A 17,448-nucleotide genomic window follows, 5' to 3' on the forward strand; every position below is an offset into this window, starting at 1 on the left:
AAAATCGTAAAGACGCCGAAAAAAATCGCGTTTTTACGCAAAAATCGTAAAGACGCCGAAAAAAATCGCAAAATTACCGATCATTATGAAAAAAACGCAATCGGACGCATTCGGCCCGTTCGTGGGTCAGTAAATGTGCCCCTAAGTCTACTAAAAAATCAATAAAACATTCATTAAACCCCATAGGATTGTTTTGCATGCAATAAGGATTATTTATATCTTAGTTGGGATCAAGTACAGGTACTGTTTTATTATTACTGAGAAAAGGGAATCATTTAACCATGAAATAAACCCAATAGGGCTGTTCTGCCCCCAATAAGGGGTAATTATATCTTAGTTGGGATCAAGTACAGGTACTGTTTTATTATTACAGAGAAAAGGGAATCATTTAACCATGAAATAAACCCAATAGGGCTGTTCTGCCCCAATAAGGGGTAATTATATCTTAGTTGGGATCAAGTACAGGTACTGTTTTATTATTACAGAGAAAAGGGAATCATTTAACCATTAAATAAACCCAATAGGGCTGTTCTGCCCCCAATAAGGGGTAATTATATCTTAGTTGGGATCAAGTACTGGTACTATTTTATTATTACAGAGAAAAGGGAATCATTTAACCATGAAATAAACCCAATAGGACTGTTCTGCCCCCAATAAGGGGTAATTATATCTTAGTTGGGATCAAGTACAGGTACTGTTTTATTATTACAGAGAAAAGGGAATCATTTAACCATTAAATAAACCCAATAGGACTGTTTGGCCCCCAATAAGGGGTAATTATATCTTAGTTGGGATCAAGTACAGGTACTGTTTTATTATTACAGAGAAAAAGGAAATCAGTTTTAAAATTTTATATTATTTTATTAAAATGGAGTCTATGGGAGACGGGCTTTCCGTAATTTGGAGCTTTCTGGATAATGGGTTTCTGGATAAGGGATCCCATACCTGTACAATGGAGTTCTATTCAAATTAAGTAACATTTTTATCCTAATGAGTTTCTTGCTGCGTGATTTCCAAAACCTTTTTAGCCTATGAATTAAGATCTTAGGGGTTTCTAATTAATGTTGAATCTAATTGTAAATTAACTCCAAATATTGTATTGGATAGACCTTGGGTCGGAGTGATTTTCTTCCTGAAAAAATTCTTAATATATTTTTATTTTTATTTTGTGTGTGAATTAATTGTTGTTTTTATGTATCTATTTGATGAATTATATATTTTTTAATTCATTTATTCACTGATCAATAAACTTTAATTGGTTAATTCTATTTGAAGTGGTGTTTTGTGAGCACCAACTCTTTTGAGCTACATATAAATAGTAGCCACATATAAATAGTAGCCACATATAAATAGTGCATATAAATAGTACCCACATATTAATAGTAGCCACATATAAATAGTAGCCGCATATAAATAGTAGCATATAAATAATAGCCACATATAAATAGTGCATATAAATAGTAGCCACATATAAATAGTGCATATAAATAGTACCCACATATTAATAGTAGCCACATATAAATAGTAGCCGCATATAAATAGTAGCATATAAATAATAGCCACATATAAATAGTGCATATAAATAGTAGCCGCATATAAATAGTAGCATATAAATAGTAGCCACATATAAATAGTGCATATAAATAGTAGCCACATATAAATAGTACATATAAATAGTAGCGTATAAATAGTAGCAACATATAAATAGTAGCCACTTATAAATAGTAGCCACATATAAATAGTGCATAAAAATAGTAGCATATAAATAGTAGCCACATATAAATAGTGCATATAAATAGTAGCATATAAATAGTAGCCACATATAAATAGTAGCCGCATATAAATAGTAGCATATAAATAGTAGCATATAAATAGTAGCCACATATAAATAGTGCATATAAGTAGTAGCATATAAATAGTAGCCACATATAAATAGTAGCATATAAATAGTAGCCGCATATAAATAGTAGCCACATATAAATAGTAGCCGCATATAAATAGTAGCATATAAATAGTAGCCACATATAAATAGTGCATATAAATAGAAGCATATAAATAGTAGCCACATATAAATAGTAGCATATAAATAGTAGCCGCATATAAATAGTAGCATATAAATAGTAGCCGCATATAAATATTTCTATGCTACTATTTCTATGCTACTATTTCTATGCTACTATTTCTATGTGGCTACTATTTATATGTGGTTACTATTTATATGCTACTATTTATATGCACTATTTATATGTGGCTACTATTTATATGCTACTATTTATATGCACTATTTATATGTGGCTACTATTTATATGCTACTATTTATATGCGGCTACTATTTATATGCACTATTTATATGTGGCTACTATTTATATGTGGCTACTATTTATATGCTACTATTTATATGCACTATTTATATGTGGCTACTATTTACATGATACTATTTATATGTGGCTACTATTTATATGCTACTATTTATATGCTACTATTTATATGTGGCTACTATTTACATGATACTATTTATATGTGGCTACTATTTATATGCTACTATTTATATGCTACTATTTATATGCTACTATTTATATGCGGCTACTATTTATATGCACTATTTATATGTGGCTACTATTTAAATGCGGCTACTATTTATATGCACTATTTAAATGCTACTATTTATATGCGGCTACTATTTATATGCACTATTTATATGTGGCTACTATTTACATGATACTATTTATATGTGTCTACTATTTATATGCTACTATTTATATGCACTATTTATATGCGGCTACTATTTATATGCTAATATTTATATGCACTATTTATATGTGGCTACTATTTATGTGCACTATTTATATGTGGCTGCTATTTATACGCTACTATTTATATGCACTATTTATATGCGGCAACTATTTATATGCTACTATTTATATGCACTATTTATATGTGGCTACTATTTATATGCTACTATTTATATGCACTATTTATATGTGGCTACTATTTATATGCTACTATTTATATGCACTATTTATATGTGGCTACTATTTATTTGCTACTATTTATATGCGGCTACTATTTATATGTGGCTACTATTTATATGTGGCTACTATTTATATGCTACTATTTATATGTGGCTACTATTTATATGTGGCTACTATTTATATGCTACTATTTATATGCACTATTTATATGTGGCTACTATTTATATGCTACTAGTTATATGCACTATTTATATATGGCTTCTATTTATATGCTACTATTTATATGCTACTATTTATATGCGGCTACTATTATATAGCTACTATTTATATGCGGCTACTATTTATATGCTACTATTTATATGCGGCTACTATTTATATGTGTCTACTATTTATATGTGGCTACTATTTATATGCTACTATTTATATGCGGCTACTATTTATATGTGGCTACTATTTATATGTGGCTACTATTTATATGCTACTATTTATATGTGGCTACTATTATATGCTACTATTTATATGCTACTATTTATATGCGGCTACTATTTATATGCTATTATTTATATGTGGCTACTATTTATATGCTACTAGTTATATGCACTATTTATATGTGGCTACTATTTATATGCTACTATTTATATGCGGCTACTATTATATGCTACTATTTATATGTGGCTACTATTTATATGCTACTATTTATATGCGGCTACTATTTATATGTGGCTACTATTTATATGCTACTATTTATATGTGGCTACTATTTAAATGCTACTATTTATACGCTACTATTTATATGCACTATTTATATGTGGCTATTATTTATATGCTACTATTTATATGCATTTTTATATGTGGCTACTATTTATATGCTACTATTTATATGCGGCTACTATTTATATGCGGCTACTATGTATATGCGGCTACAATTTATATGCAGCTACTATTTATATGCAGCTACTATGTATATGCGGCTACTATTTATATGCTACTATTTATATGCAGCTACTATTTATATGCTACTTTTTATATGCGGCTACTATTTATATGTGGCTACTATTTATATGTGGCTACTATTTATATGCTACTATTTATATGCACTATTTATATGTGGCTACTATTTATTTGCTACCATTTATATGCGGCTACTATTTATATACTACTATTTATATGCTACTATTTATATGTGGCTACTATTTATATGCGGCTACTATTTATATGCTACTATTTTTATGCTACTATTTATATGTGGCTACTATTTATATGCTACTATTTATATGCACTATTTATATGTGGCTACTATTTATTTGCTACCATTTATATGCGGCTACTATTTATATACTACTATTTATAGGCTAGTATTTATATGTGGCTACTATTTATATGCGGCTACTATTTATATGCTACTATTTATATGCGGCTACTATTTATATGCGGCTACTATTTATATGTGGCTACTATTTATATGCTACTATTTATATGCACTATTTATATGTGGCTACTATTATATGCTACTATTTATATGCACTATTTATATGCTACTATTTATATGCTACTATTTATATGCTGCTACTATTTATATGCGGCAACTATTTATATGCTACTATTTATATGCGGCTACTATTTATATGCACTATTTATATGTGGCTACTATTTACATGATACTATTAATATGCACTATTTATATGTGGCTACTATTTATATGCTACTATTTATATGCACTATTTATATGTGGCTACTATTTATATGCTACTATTTATATGCACTATTTATATGTGGCTACTATTTATATGTGGCTACTATTTATACGCTACTATTTATATGTGGCTACTATTTATATGCTACTATTTATATGCACTATTTATATGTGGCTACTATTTATATGCTACTATTTATATGTGGCTACTATTTATTTGCTACTATTTATATGTGGCTACTATTTATATGCGGCTACTATTTATATGTGGCTACTATTTATATGTGGCTACTATTTATATGCTTCTAGTTTTATGCGGCTACTATTTATATGCTACTATTTATATGCTACTATTTATATGCGGCTACTATTTATATGTGGCTACTATTTATATGCTACTATTAATATGCACTATTTATATGTGGCTACTATTTATATGCTACTATTTATATGCACTATTTATATGTGGCTACTATTTATATGCTACTACTATTTATATGTGGCTACTATTTATATGCTACTACTATTTATATGCTACTATTTATATGCTACTATTTATATGCGGCTACTATTTATATGCAGCTACTATTTATATGTGGCTACTATTTATATGCTACTATTTATATGTGGCTACTATTTATATGCACTATTTATATGTGGCTACTATTTATATGCTACTATTTATATGCGGCTACTATTTATATGCGGCTACTATGTATATGTGGCTACTATTTATATGCTACTATTTATATGCAGCTACTATTTATATACTACTATTTATATGCTACTATATATATGTGGCTACTATTTATATGCGGCTACTATTTATATGCTACTATTTTTATGCTACTATTTATATGTGGCTACTATTTATATGCTACTATTTATATGCACTATTTATATGTGGCTACTATTTATTTGCTACCATTTATATGCGGCTACTATTTATATACTACTATTTATAGGCTAGTATTTATATGTGGCTACTATTTATATGCGGCTACTATTTATATGCGGCTACTATTTATATGTGGCTACTATTTATATGTGGCTACTATTTATATGCTACTATTTATATGCACTATTTATATGTGGCTACTATTATATGCTACTATTTACTATTTATATGCTACTATTTATATGCGGCTACTATTTATATGCGGCTACTATTTATATGCGGCTACTATTTATATGTGGCTACTATTTATATGTGGCTACTATTTATATGCTACTATTTATATGCACTATTTATATGTGGCTACTATTATATGCTACTATTTATATGCACTATTTATATGCTACTATTTATATGCTACTATTTATATGCGGCAACTATTTATATGCTACTATTTATATGCAGCTACTATTTATATGCACTATTTATATGTGGCTACTATTTACATGATACTATTAATATGCACTATTTATATGTGGCTACTATTTATATGCTACTATTTATATGCACTATTTATATGTGGCTACTATTTATATGCTACTATTTATATGCACTATTTATATGTGGCTACTATTTATATGTGGCTACTATTTATACGCTACTATTTATATGCACTATTTATATGTGGCTACTATTTATATGCTACTATTAATATGCACTATTTATATGTGGCTACTATTTATATGCTACTATTTATATGCACTATTTATATGTGGCTACTATTTATATGCTACTATTTATATGCACTATTTATATGTGGCTACTATTTATTTGCTACTATTTATATGCGGCTACTATTTATATGCGGCTACTATTTATATGCTACTATTTATATGTGGCTACTATTTATATGCTTCTAGTTATATGCGGCTACTATTTATATGCTACTATTTATATGCGGCTACTATTTATATGTGGCTACTATTTATATGCTACTATTAATATGCACTATTTATATGTGGCTACTATTTATATGCTACTATTTATATGCACTATTTATATGTGGCTACTATTTATATGCACTATTTATATGTGGCTACTATTTATATGCTACTACTATTTATATGCTACTATTTATATGCTACTATTTATATGCGGCTACTATTTATATGCAGCTACTATTTATATGTGGCTACTATTTATATGCACTATTTATATGTGGCTACTATTTATATGCTACTATTTATATGCGGCTACTATTTATATGCTATTTATATGCGGCTACTATTTATATGCGGCTACTATGTATATGTGGCTACTATTTATATGCTACTATTTATATGCAGCTACTATTTATATGCTACTATTTATATGCGGCTACTATTTATATGCTACTATTTATATGCTACTATTTATATGTGGCTACTATTTATATGCTACTATTTATATGTGGCTACTATTTATATGCACTATTTATAAGTGGCTACAATTTATATGCTACTATTTATATGCTACTATTTATATGCTACCATTTATATGCACTATTTATATGCTACCATTTTTATGCACTATTTATATGTGGCTACTATTTATATGCTACTATTTATATGCTACTATTTGAATGCAGCAAACTGGCGGCTACATCACTCTAGGGCCAACACAGACTTGAATAAATAACACTGCAAAGTCCATATTTTATTACCAAAATTACTCTGGTCAACGGCCGGAGCTAGCACGGCTAGAGAAAAACAAAATACAAAAGAAGCCAGTGATTAAACAGGATAAATAACAAACAATTATAGCCAACTCTTTGTATGTTTATGGTCAGGTTATAGAAATGATACAAACTTACATTGGCGTCCAGCCTGACTCTGGTCAACAGCCACAAAGAGCAAGGCTAGAGAAAAACAAAATACAAAAGAAGTAAATGATCAAATGGGTCATTAAAACTAGTAATATATCCAGCAAATGATATTATTTTTGGTTATTAAATTCCTTTCCTCTGTTACCCCCCCCCCTCCTTACTGGATGTATGGGCAGCACATTGTGAGACACCATGCCTGAATAAGAAACCCCCGTTGCTGTGCCACAGAGTGCAGCCCTAAAGTCCTAATGGGATGAATGTATTTATTTTACCTACAGATGGAGCTTTTCTCTCCTGCACAGTGCAACCCCATCTGCACATAGAACCTGTATGCAACATGCAGCCCATGTCAACTGAATGGACTTACCCATAGCCAGCAGGCCCAGGGAAGAATATTTTTGCCAGGTAGCCATCATGGAATTTTTCCTAAAGATAGAAAATGAGAAAAAAAGTCTTACTGAACAAAACAGAAGAGGAATTATCTCAGAGGCCTTTTCTGTGTCCAACATGGTAACAATACGGTTAATAGCCATGTGTGCCTTGGCTTGTTTGTATGCCCAAGGTGGCTCAAATGACTCCGCCCCCCCCCGGCCCCCTGTGCTTACCTTTACAGCACCAGAGGGTTGCCAAATGGAAATGTGGCTCTTAAAGTTACCAGGAGTTGCTTTTTGCCACCCCTGGTAACTTTAGGGGTGCTGCCGCCTGAGGAGAGTTTCTCAACTTGCCTCATGGTAGCATTGGACCCCACTATTAAACCTACTTCAAGTAGAGAAGGTCCCATTGAATCCATCTGAGCACTATCATTTAGCCAGTTTCCTATCCCCGTACAAACTATATTACCAAGACCAAGAAAGCTTAGCTTAGAGAGCAGATGTTTATACTGACTGGGCTAAAACTGAGCTAAAAAATATCACAAAAATTAAACTGAAATATCTGAGAAGTACAAAAGTAGGAATAAAACTTTCCCTTCAATTGCAGATCAGATTTAGCAAAAGCTCTTACCTTCTGTATGAAGCCAAGCAACCTCAGAAACCCAACGTCCCCTGCAACTAATTCTCTCCAAGCTTCTGACTGCCGGAGCTGCTGCACTTTGGGAAGTCAATAAGCAAATGAGTATTGCCTATGGAACATGCCCCCTCCATCCTTTTCTTGCCAAACTCCTGCCCCAACCGGATGTACAGTTACAGTCTGGCTACGGCATTAGTCACTGGGATATTAACTGTGCCCATTGTTGTTGAGTTGTCCAACCATGAACTGAGAATGGGAATTAACTCTACTGATAGAAAATTGTATTTACAATACTAAATTACGAGCCATTAACCATTTCATCGTCCAATTCTTACCATTTACAGTCTTTTACACCTGACTGAACAAAAGGTTTAGTCATTTAAAGGGCCAGGACTGGGGCAGGAGATGTTTAAGTGGGTCTACCTTAACCTTTAAATATGTTCCTCCTCTTGCTAAATATATTGATTTACCTTTTACTAATAGTTACAGACAAAGTATGATATGGGGTTTCAACCCTTGTTGTAGCTCCACCCTTTCAAGCTTAGTCAGGTGATCCCAGTGGAGCAAATAAAAGGGCAACCATTTTTTGGTGGGGAGGTAATCTTGAAAGCAAGAACGTTGCAGGTATAACTCAGTACATTTGTTAAATGTATATTAAAGCAGTAGAATTCTTATCAGATAAAAGTGAGTGTAGGACAGGCCAGACTGGGGGTGAGTGAGTGTAGAACTGGCCAGTCCGGGGGTGAGTGAGTGTAGGACTGAGCAGCCATGAGGCTGGAGGCCATTTTGTGAAGTCTCTGCCTGAGCAAGCAGGCAGAGAGACTGTGGAACCTGGGTAGGTAGGCCCAGATAGAATAGGCAGCTCCTGTTATAGATCAGACTAGAGGGCTGATTCACTAAAGTGCGATAAAACGTGCACTATTTATAGCGTGCGGTAAAAATTTTATCGCGTCTTAATTTTCCCGACTTTTCGCACGATTCACTATAAGCATACTTGCGCTATTTTACGCGCGATATTGCATGTGTTATTTAACGCGCGAAGACTATTTTCAACCGGTATTTGCCGGTACATGCGCTAAATAATGCCGCGTTTAGTTGCCGCTAGTGATGAGCGAATCTGTCCCGTTTCGCCGAAAAAGTCGCGAATCTGTCCCGTTTCGCCGAAAAATTCGCGAATCTGTCACGTTTCGCCGAAAAATTCGCGAATCTTTCAAAAGATTCGCGAAACAGCGAAAAATTCGCGAAACGGCGAAATTATTTACGGCAAATTATTTCGTGACACGACTATTATTTCATCGCCCGCGGCTATTGTTTCGTCGCACAGCTATTGTTTCGTCGCCTGCGGCTATAATTTCGTCGCCCGCGGCTATTATTTCGTCGCACGGCTATTATTTCGACGCCTGCGGCTATTATTTCGACGCACGGCTATTATTTCGTCGCCCCCAGCTATTGTTTCGTCGCCCCCAGCTATTGTTTCGTCGCCCCCGGCTATTGTTTCGTCGCCCGCGGCTATTATTTCGTCGCCCGCGGCTATTATTTCGTTGCACGGCTATTATTTCGTCGCCTGTGGCTATTATTTCGTTGCACGGCTATTATTTAGTCGTACGGCTATTATTTCGTCGCCTGCGGCTATTATTTCGACGCACGGCTATTATTTCGTCGCCCCCAGCTATTGTTTCGTCGCCCACGGCTATTATTTTGTCGCGTGGCTATTATTTTGTCGCCCGCAAAATTTTTGGACGCGCGCCGAATTTTCCCGCGGCAAATTTTTTCATCCGTTTTGCAAAACAATCCGTCAATGGTGAAACACGGAAATTCGCCGCGAATCCATGCCTGGCGAAACATTTCGCCCATCACTAGTCGCCGCATATAAATAGTGTAATATAAATATAAGCCACATATAAATAGTAGATGCTTATAAATAGTAGCCACTAGTGATGAGCAAATGTGTTCTGGTTTCTTTAGTGAAATCGCGCGCTAATTATTGCGTCTAATTTAACGCAAAAAAGCGTGCGATAAAATTTATCGCACTTTAGTGAATCAACCCCTAGGTGTGATAGACAGTCAGGGCTATTTAGTGAGCAGCATTTTGGCTCCAACCAGAAATGGTAGAGGCATTATAATCTCGGGTATAACATTGCCTGGTTACCAGGGTTACCAGTGTACAGACCTAGGGTTAGATAGTGATCCCCCAGGTTCCACTGTAAGCCATAACCTGAAAGCTGGGAGTTAACCCGTTGTGCCCTGCAGCTAAAGAGTTATTGTGACCATTTTTTGTAAGTACTGCCTATGCTGTGAGATGCTACTACCTACCTATTCTGTGCTTTAATTACTCCTAAGTGGCTGTGTAAATAAACAGTTCATGGTTTCAAGGTTAAGAACCACTGGCGCCCATTTATTGAGAAATACAACATACAACAATATATAGGGCTCACCCCTGAAGGATACAGCCTCATCCTGGGTAAAATAAAGTGTAGCTTGTGGTAATAGAAGGGCTAATTTACTATAAGCTTACACTTATCACACACCTGGTTTATATGACTGAGACATCGCTAAATCCTGCCCTTGATATCAAACGCTTTACACGGTACTTGATACACTGCTGACTTGGGCTGGAAAGATTGTCTCTTCCTCTGCTTTTCCTTTGCCTGCTAATAAACTCCAAGTGACTGCTCATTTACTCTATTCTATGTCTATTGACCCTGGAGTTTCACATTAGCTGGCAGTTACAGGCCAGGCATAGGCTTGCAGAAACCCCATTGTCCATCTAGCGCCAGTTGTGCCTACAGCATGGATGTTCCACTGTTGATACTGGTCTGTGGCTGGGTTCTGATCCGCATTTATATGAAAGAGATGTCATCTTGGGTTTCTAGGACAGCCCACTAGACATACTGTATAATTACTTAGGGATTGGGTTTAATAAACATCTAATCTATTGCTTATTATCAGCCTCTCCCAAACCAAAGGACATCTTAGATAAGCCCTCTACTCTTCCACAACTCACCACCATTGTTCACTTGCATCTTCCTGTGTTCTACTCAGAGCCGCCATCTTCCCATGGTCTCTTTACCTCTGTAATTCCATCCCAAAATTCCTCCAAGGAACTCTCCCTCTTCAAAGATAAAATCAATTCCTACCTCTTGGAACGCTAGCACCATAGGGGGAAAAGACAAGGGGTAGAAATGCAAAGCCCAAGGGATGTATTCAGCACAATTCCAACCTCTGGCCGTCAGTTTGGGAACCAGTGCACTAGTGACACATAAGTGCCGGGCTCTATGTATGTTCCAGAGAAGGGATCATTGCAAAGGTGCATATTAACCTGACAACATAAGGAGACAAAAAACACAAACTGTATATAATGCAACTGTAGTTTATTTGAGAATGCAGGCAGAAATTTAAGCAAAGTGGAATTTATTGGCCCCAAATCACCCACCGTACTTATTGTGTGCTCTACAGAAAAGGATTTATATGGCTGATATTAATATGTTAGTTGGCAGGTTTTAAGAGCATTCGCTGATGCAGTGAGGAAAACGTTCACTCGAGAGAATGAAGCCTGTATCACAGACACAGCGGGGCAGGCAGCTGTCTAAAGTTACCGGGGGATCGTTCATGGTTGCGCAAGTCTTGCGTGTCTCCTTAGTGCAGGGATTGTATGTCATGTGTTTGGGGCAAGTGACCTTACATTCGGATGCAGGGACACAGGTCGTGGAATCCTTGGATTTAAAGACGAAACCATCTTTGCAGTCACATCCCATCATGCACCCCCTATTGCAGGTGTCAGTCGTGCTGTTCAGGTTAACGCAGTTACTGAAACACGTACGCATACAGCCATAAACCATGTTGGTAGGGCATTGTGTTTCTGTAAACAAAATATTGTTCAGTCAGTAGGTTTATATTAACAAACGGGATTTGACTGATATTTTATAGGAACGATTTACAAGTTCCAAGGATATTTACAAAACCATAAAACTTTAGGAGATGAACAAGTAGCCAATGACCATCAAGAAGCTGCAAAACTCTATAACACAGACAATTTAGAACCCTCCAGCATAAAATTAAACATTTACTTGATAGTAATGAGTTGATGAAATCATAAAACATATTCAAAAAATAAATGGTAGAAACCAATTGCATAGTATCTAGGAATAGGCCATTCATGTGCAGCAGCAGTTTGTAAAAAGTAGCATAAACATAGTAAACTAGTGACTATCTGTGCCCGAAAAAATCACAGGGCCCCTAGGGACACACAATGCTGTACTGTGCCTTGTCTCAACCCCATCCACTGCCACTCTTACACTTACACTTACTTTTCTAGCAGAATAACAAGATATGGTTCAGCATTGAATAAGATGCATTGTGTATTCCAGTATTTAACAATGAAACACAGATAACACTATCCTCCTGCTGTGAGGTTAATGTGATTTTGTGTGTTATGTTGAACATCAGGCTTTAGCGGTAGATGTAACAGGATAAACAACAAACAATTATAGCCAACTCTTTGTATGTTTATGGTCAGGTTATAGAAATGATACAAACTTACGTGGGGGTGCAGCCTGATTTTGGCCAACGACCACACGTGCCAAGGCTAGAGAAAAACAAAATACAGATGAAGCCAGTGATCAAACAGGATAAACAACAAACAATTATAGCCAACTCTTTGTATGTTTATGGTCAGGTTATAGAAATGATACAAACTTACGGTGGGGTGGAGCCTGACTCTGGTCAATGGCCGCGAATAGCACGGCTAGAGAAAAACAAAATACAAAAGAAGCCAATGATCAAACAGGTCATTAAAACAAATAATATATACAACAAATGATATTATTTTTGGTTATTATATTCCCTTCCTCTGTTACCCCCCCCTTACTGGATGTATGGGCAGCACATTGTGAGATACCATGCCTGAATAAGAAACCCCCGTTGCTGTGCCACAGAGTGCAGCCCTAAAGTCCTAATGGGATCAATGTATTTATTTTACCCACAGATGGAGCTTTTCTCTCTCTTTTCTCTGAATGGACTTACCCATAGCCAGCAGGCCCAGGGAAGAATACTTTTGCCAGGTAGCCATCATGAAACTTTTCCTAAAGATAGAAGAAATGAGGAAAACCAGTCTTAATAAAAACAGAACAAAACAGGAGAGGAATTATCTCAGGGGCCTTGAGGCAGCCATACATGTCCCAATCCTTGTCGGTATCCATCTCCTTCTTAATCTTTGTTCATAACTCCTAGTGTCTGTCTTACACCATTCTCAGCAATGAAACACATTTTTATTCTGTGTCAAACATGGTAACAACAGGGATAAAAGACACTTGGAAACCTGCTGTTTGCAGATCCGAAATGCTGAAAGCATTTAAACATTAAAGGGAAACTACACCCCCAGAATGAATACGTAACCAACAGACAGTTTATATTATGTTAAGTGGCCTATTAAACAATCTCCCCAAACTGTAGTATATACAGTATATAAGTAAATATTGCCGTTTTATATCCTTTCCCTTGAGCCGCCATTTAGTGATGGGCTGTGTGCTCCCTCAGAGATCAGCTGACAGGAAGTGATGCAGCTCTAACTGTAACAGGAAGTAGTGTGGGAGTAACAGGCAGAACTCTGCCCATTCATTGGCTGATGGGGCCTAGCATGTATGTGGCCCTTGGCTTGTTTGGTGGCTCCTACAATGACAACCCCCCCGACCCCCTGTGCTTACCTTTACAGCGCCGGAGGGGGTCCAGGAGGGGCCACATTGCTAATGGGGAGAGAGTGCAATTGCCAAATGGAAATTTGGCTCTTAAAGTTACCAGGAGCAGCGTGTTTACCGCCCCTGGTAACTTTCGGGGCGCTGCCACCTGAGGCAAGTTTCTCAATTCGCCCCTGATTGGACCCCACTATGAAACCTACTTCAAGTAGAGAAGGTCCCATTGAAACCATCTGAGCCCTATCATTTAGCCAGTTCTCTATCCCCGTACAAACTATATTACCAAGACCAACAGACCTTAGCTTAGAGAGCAGTTGTTTTTAATAAAAATTAAACTGAAATATCTGAGAAGTAAAAAAATAGGAATAAAACTTTCCCTTCAATTGCAGATCAGATTTTGCAAAAGCTCTTACCTTCTGTATGAAGCCAAGCAACCTCAGAAACCCAACGTCCCCTGCAACTAATTCTCTCCAAGCTTCTGACTGCCGGAGCTGCTGCACTTTGGGAAGTCAATAAGCAAATGAGTATTGCCTATGGAACATGCCCCCTCCATCCTTTTCTTGCCAAACTCCTGCCCCAGCCGGATGTACAGTTACAGTCTGGCTACGGCATTAGTCACGGGGATATTAACTGTGCCCATTGTTGTTGAGTTGTCCAACCATGAACTGAGAATGGCAATTAACTCTACTGATAGAAAATTGTATTTACAATATTACATTACTAACTACTGACCATTTCATTGTCCAATTCTTACCATTTACATAAAACACAAGGTTTAGTCATTTAAAGGGCCAGGACTGGGGCAGGAGATGTTTAAGTGGGTCTACCTTAACATTCAAACATGTTCCTCCTCTTGCTAAAGATATAGATTTACTTTTTACTAATAGTTACAGACGAAGTATGATATGGGGTTTGCACCCTAGCTGTAGCTCCACCCTTTCCAGCTACAGTCAGGTGATCCCAGTGGAGCCAATAAAAGGGCAACCATTTGTTTTTGGCGGGGGGGTAACCTTGAAAGCAAGAACATTGCAGTCCCTTTGTTAAATGTATATTGAAGCAGACTCAAATAAAATGTAACAGTAGTCGACTGCTCTCAGCCTGCATCCTCCCAATCCCACAATTCCCTGCTGCACACGTGATGTCAATAGGAAAGAGACATCCCAGTGCAATGCATTGTGGGTTATGTAGTCCCTGCATGCTGTCTGCAAGCTTTGGAGAAGTCGTTACAATTTGTAACATCAATGTTTTAGTCCCTCCTCCCTTACCAGGATTTCAAATGATGCAGAAAGCTTACTTCCATTGTGAAGTCAATATATTCACAAGTAACAGATTTGTTCAGGTCTATAACAGGATAACCATTAATCCCACTGAGCGGCCTAACAATTGAAACAATAGAACAAATTTGCACATGGAGTTAACAGGAGAATTTATGACATTTATTCTCTCCAAATCTCTCCAGGTGTTTCTTTTGTTCTTGGCCGGTCAAATTGGATCGATGTTTAATTCATGTAAAGGATAAGACAACCTTAAAAAATGTATAGTAAAACTGCCCGGGGTGTTTTTCCAAGCACTTTTGCAATTTACATGAATTGTTTCAGAGGCTATTTGTAGAGATGTAGCAAACTGTTCGCCGGCGAACTAATTCGCGCGAACATCGGGTGTTCGCAAGTCCGCAAATTCGCGAACTTTTCGTGATGTTCGCAATTTGGGTTCGCCGGCACCGAAAAAATCGCAAAACTTACGATAACGGTACGAAAAAGTCGCAAAACTTACGATAACGTTACGAATGATCCGAAAAAGTCGCAAAACTTACGATAACGGTACGAATGATCCGAAAAAGTCGCAAAACTTACGATAACGGTACGAATGATCCGAAAAAGTCGCAAAACTTACGATAACGTTACGAATGATCCGAAAAAGTCGCAAAACTTACGATAACGGTACGAATGATCCGAAAAAGTCGCAAAACTTACGATAACGTTACGAAAGCTCCGAAAAAGTCCCAAAACTTACGATAACGTTACGAAAGCTCCGAAAAAGTCGCAAAACTTACGATAACGTTACGAAAGCTCCGAAAAAGTCGCAAAACTTACGATAACGGTACGAATGATCCGAAAAAGTCGCAAAACTTACGATAACGTTACGAAAGCTCCGAAAAAGTCCCAAAACTTACGATAACGTTACGAAAGCTCCGAAAAAGTCGCAAAACTTACGATAACGTTACGAAAGCTCCGAAAAAGTCGCAAAACTTACGATAACTTTACGAAAGCGCCGGAAAATACGAAAAAGTCGCAAAATTACCGATCATTTCGAAAAACGGCGTGTGTCAATTTTTCAGAGGTTTTTGCCCTTGACCCCCCTCCTGCATGTCACTGTCCAGGTCGTGGCACCCTTTAAACAACTTTAAAATCAGTTTTCTGGCCAGAAATGGCTTTTCTATTTTTTAAAGTTCGCCTTCCCATTGAAGTCTATGGGGTTCGCAAAGTTCGCGAATATTCGCAATTTTCGGCGGAAGTTCGCGAACAGGTTCGCGAACTTTTTTTTTGAGGTTCGCTACATCCCTAGCTATTTGTGTTTTTATCTTGTGGGCCCAAAGCCCCGTCTCCACAAGGGAAGCTGCTGCTTTATTACTACATGTTATAGGCCCATAACTCTCCAATGAAATAACCAGTTATTGTTGTCTGATTCCCCCATCTAGTTTCCTCGCTGGAAGCGAATTCAATGATATTCAATATATGCAGATTGTGCAGATTATACGGTAATTAAGTTGGTTGGGACATGAGACATAGAAGTCACCCTTCTGGTGTTGTCACTTGGCTTCAGCAACTCCACCTAGAAAGGAATGGCACATTAATAGCATAAGTCTGCTTTGTACTAAACACTCCTATACATTTTATGACAAAACAAAAGCCTAACACTGGACTCTATGGTTATACACAGTAAATAGATATATGGGAGCCATATAGTGACAGCCTGGTAGCCATTTTCACCTAGAAACCTGCTGCAGCTTCACCTGCACAAAATGGTGTTTCGTAGTGCTGATCTTATCCTGCATTGGCTTCTGTATTTGTTTTCCTGTTAGAACCTCTGCTCTAGTGAAGGAAAACCCTGGAGCCATAAGCGCAAGGGCTGCATGACAAGGGATCCAAATAACCAGCAGCCAGATTTCACTGGTTTATGTTTAGAGATTGGCAGAACCAACTACAACTGTGATTAGGTGAGAAGGAAAGAGTTAAGGCAGGAGAAAGCATGTTAACTACAATTGCTTGATCCAGGGAATGTTTCCAATTGCCAAGGGGGTCAGGAAGGAATTTTTTCCCCTATGG

At 36.6% G+C, this 17,448-nt stretch overlaps 2 protein-coding genes across 2 annotated transcripts in view; both read right to left on the bottom strand.

Moving 5' to 3' along the window:
* LOC101733006 (zonadhesin) overlaps positions 1–11,483 on the bottom strand; it is a 35,973-nt gene extending 24,490 nt beyond the window's left edge. The window contains exons 1-4 of the mRNA XM_031906575.1: positions 11,437–11,483; positions 7,792–7,850; positions 7,413–7,457; positions 7,263–7,298 (exon numbers count right to left, since the gene is read on the bottom strand). Of these exons, the coding sequence (XP_031762435.1) occupies positions 7,263–7,298; positions 7,413–7,457; positions 7,792–7,850; positions 11,437–11,483 (187 nt within the window). The remainder of the gene's footprint in view (positions 1–7,262; positions 7,299–7,412; positions 7,458–7,791; positions 7,851–11,436) is intronic.
* Positions 11,484–11,786: 303 nt separating this feature from the next.
* Positions 11,787–17,240, bottom strand: LOC100493186 (zonadhesin). The gene is made up of 5 exons (XM_031906576.1): positions 17,113–17,240; positions 13,455–13,513; positions 13,132–13,176; positions 12,973–13,017; positions 11,787–12,291 (listed from the first exon to the last, which is right to left on the bottom strand). Exons 1-5 carry the CDS (start codon positions 17,238–17,240, stop codon positions 11,933–11,935), a joined length of 636 nt encoding a protein of 211 aa, XP_031762436.1. The 3' UTR covers positions 11,787–11,932.
* Between the last annotated feature and the right edge of the window lie 208 nt (positions 17,241–17,448).

The sequence above is a fragment of the Xenopus tropicalis genome, chromosome 7 (assembly GCF_000004195.4).
Source record: "Xenopus tropicalis strain Nigerian chromosome 7, UCB_Xtro_10.0, whole genome shotgun sequence".
In the NCBI taxonomy this organism is placed as follows: Eukaryota; Metazoa; Chordata; class Amphibia; order Anura; family Pipidae; genus Xenopus; species Xenopus tropicalis.

Coding starts and splice junctions, on each gene's coding strand:
- LOC100493186 (XM_031906576.1), bottom strand. CDS start 17,240: ATGGCTCCAGGGTTTTCCTTCACTAGAGCAGAGGTTCTAACAGGAAAA. Junction 13,514..17,112: donor AAGCTGCAGCAGGTTTCTAG/GTGAAAATGGCT, acceptor TTCTATCTTTAG/GAAAAGTTTCATGATGGCTA. Junction 13,018..13,131: donor GAGTCAGGCTCCACCCCACC/GTAAGTTTGTAT, acceptor GTTTTTCTCTAG/CCTTGGCACGTGTGGTCGTT.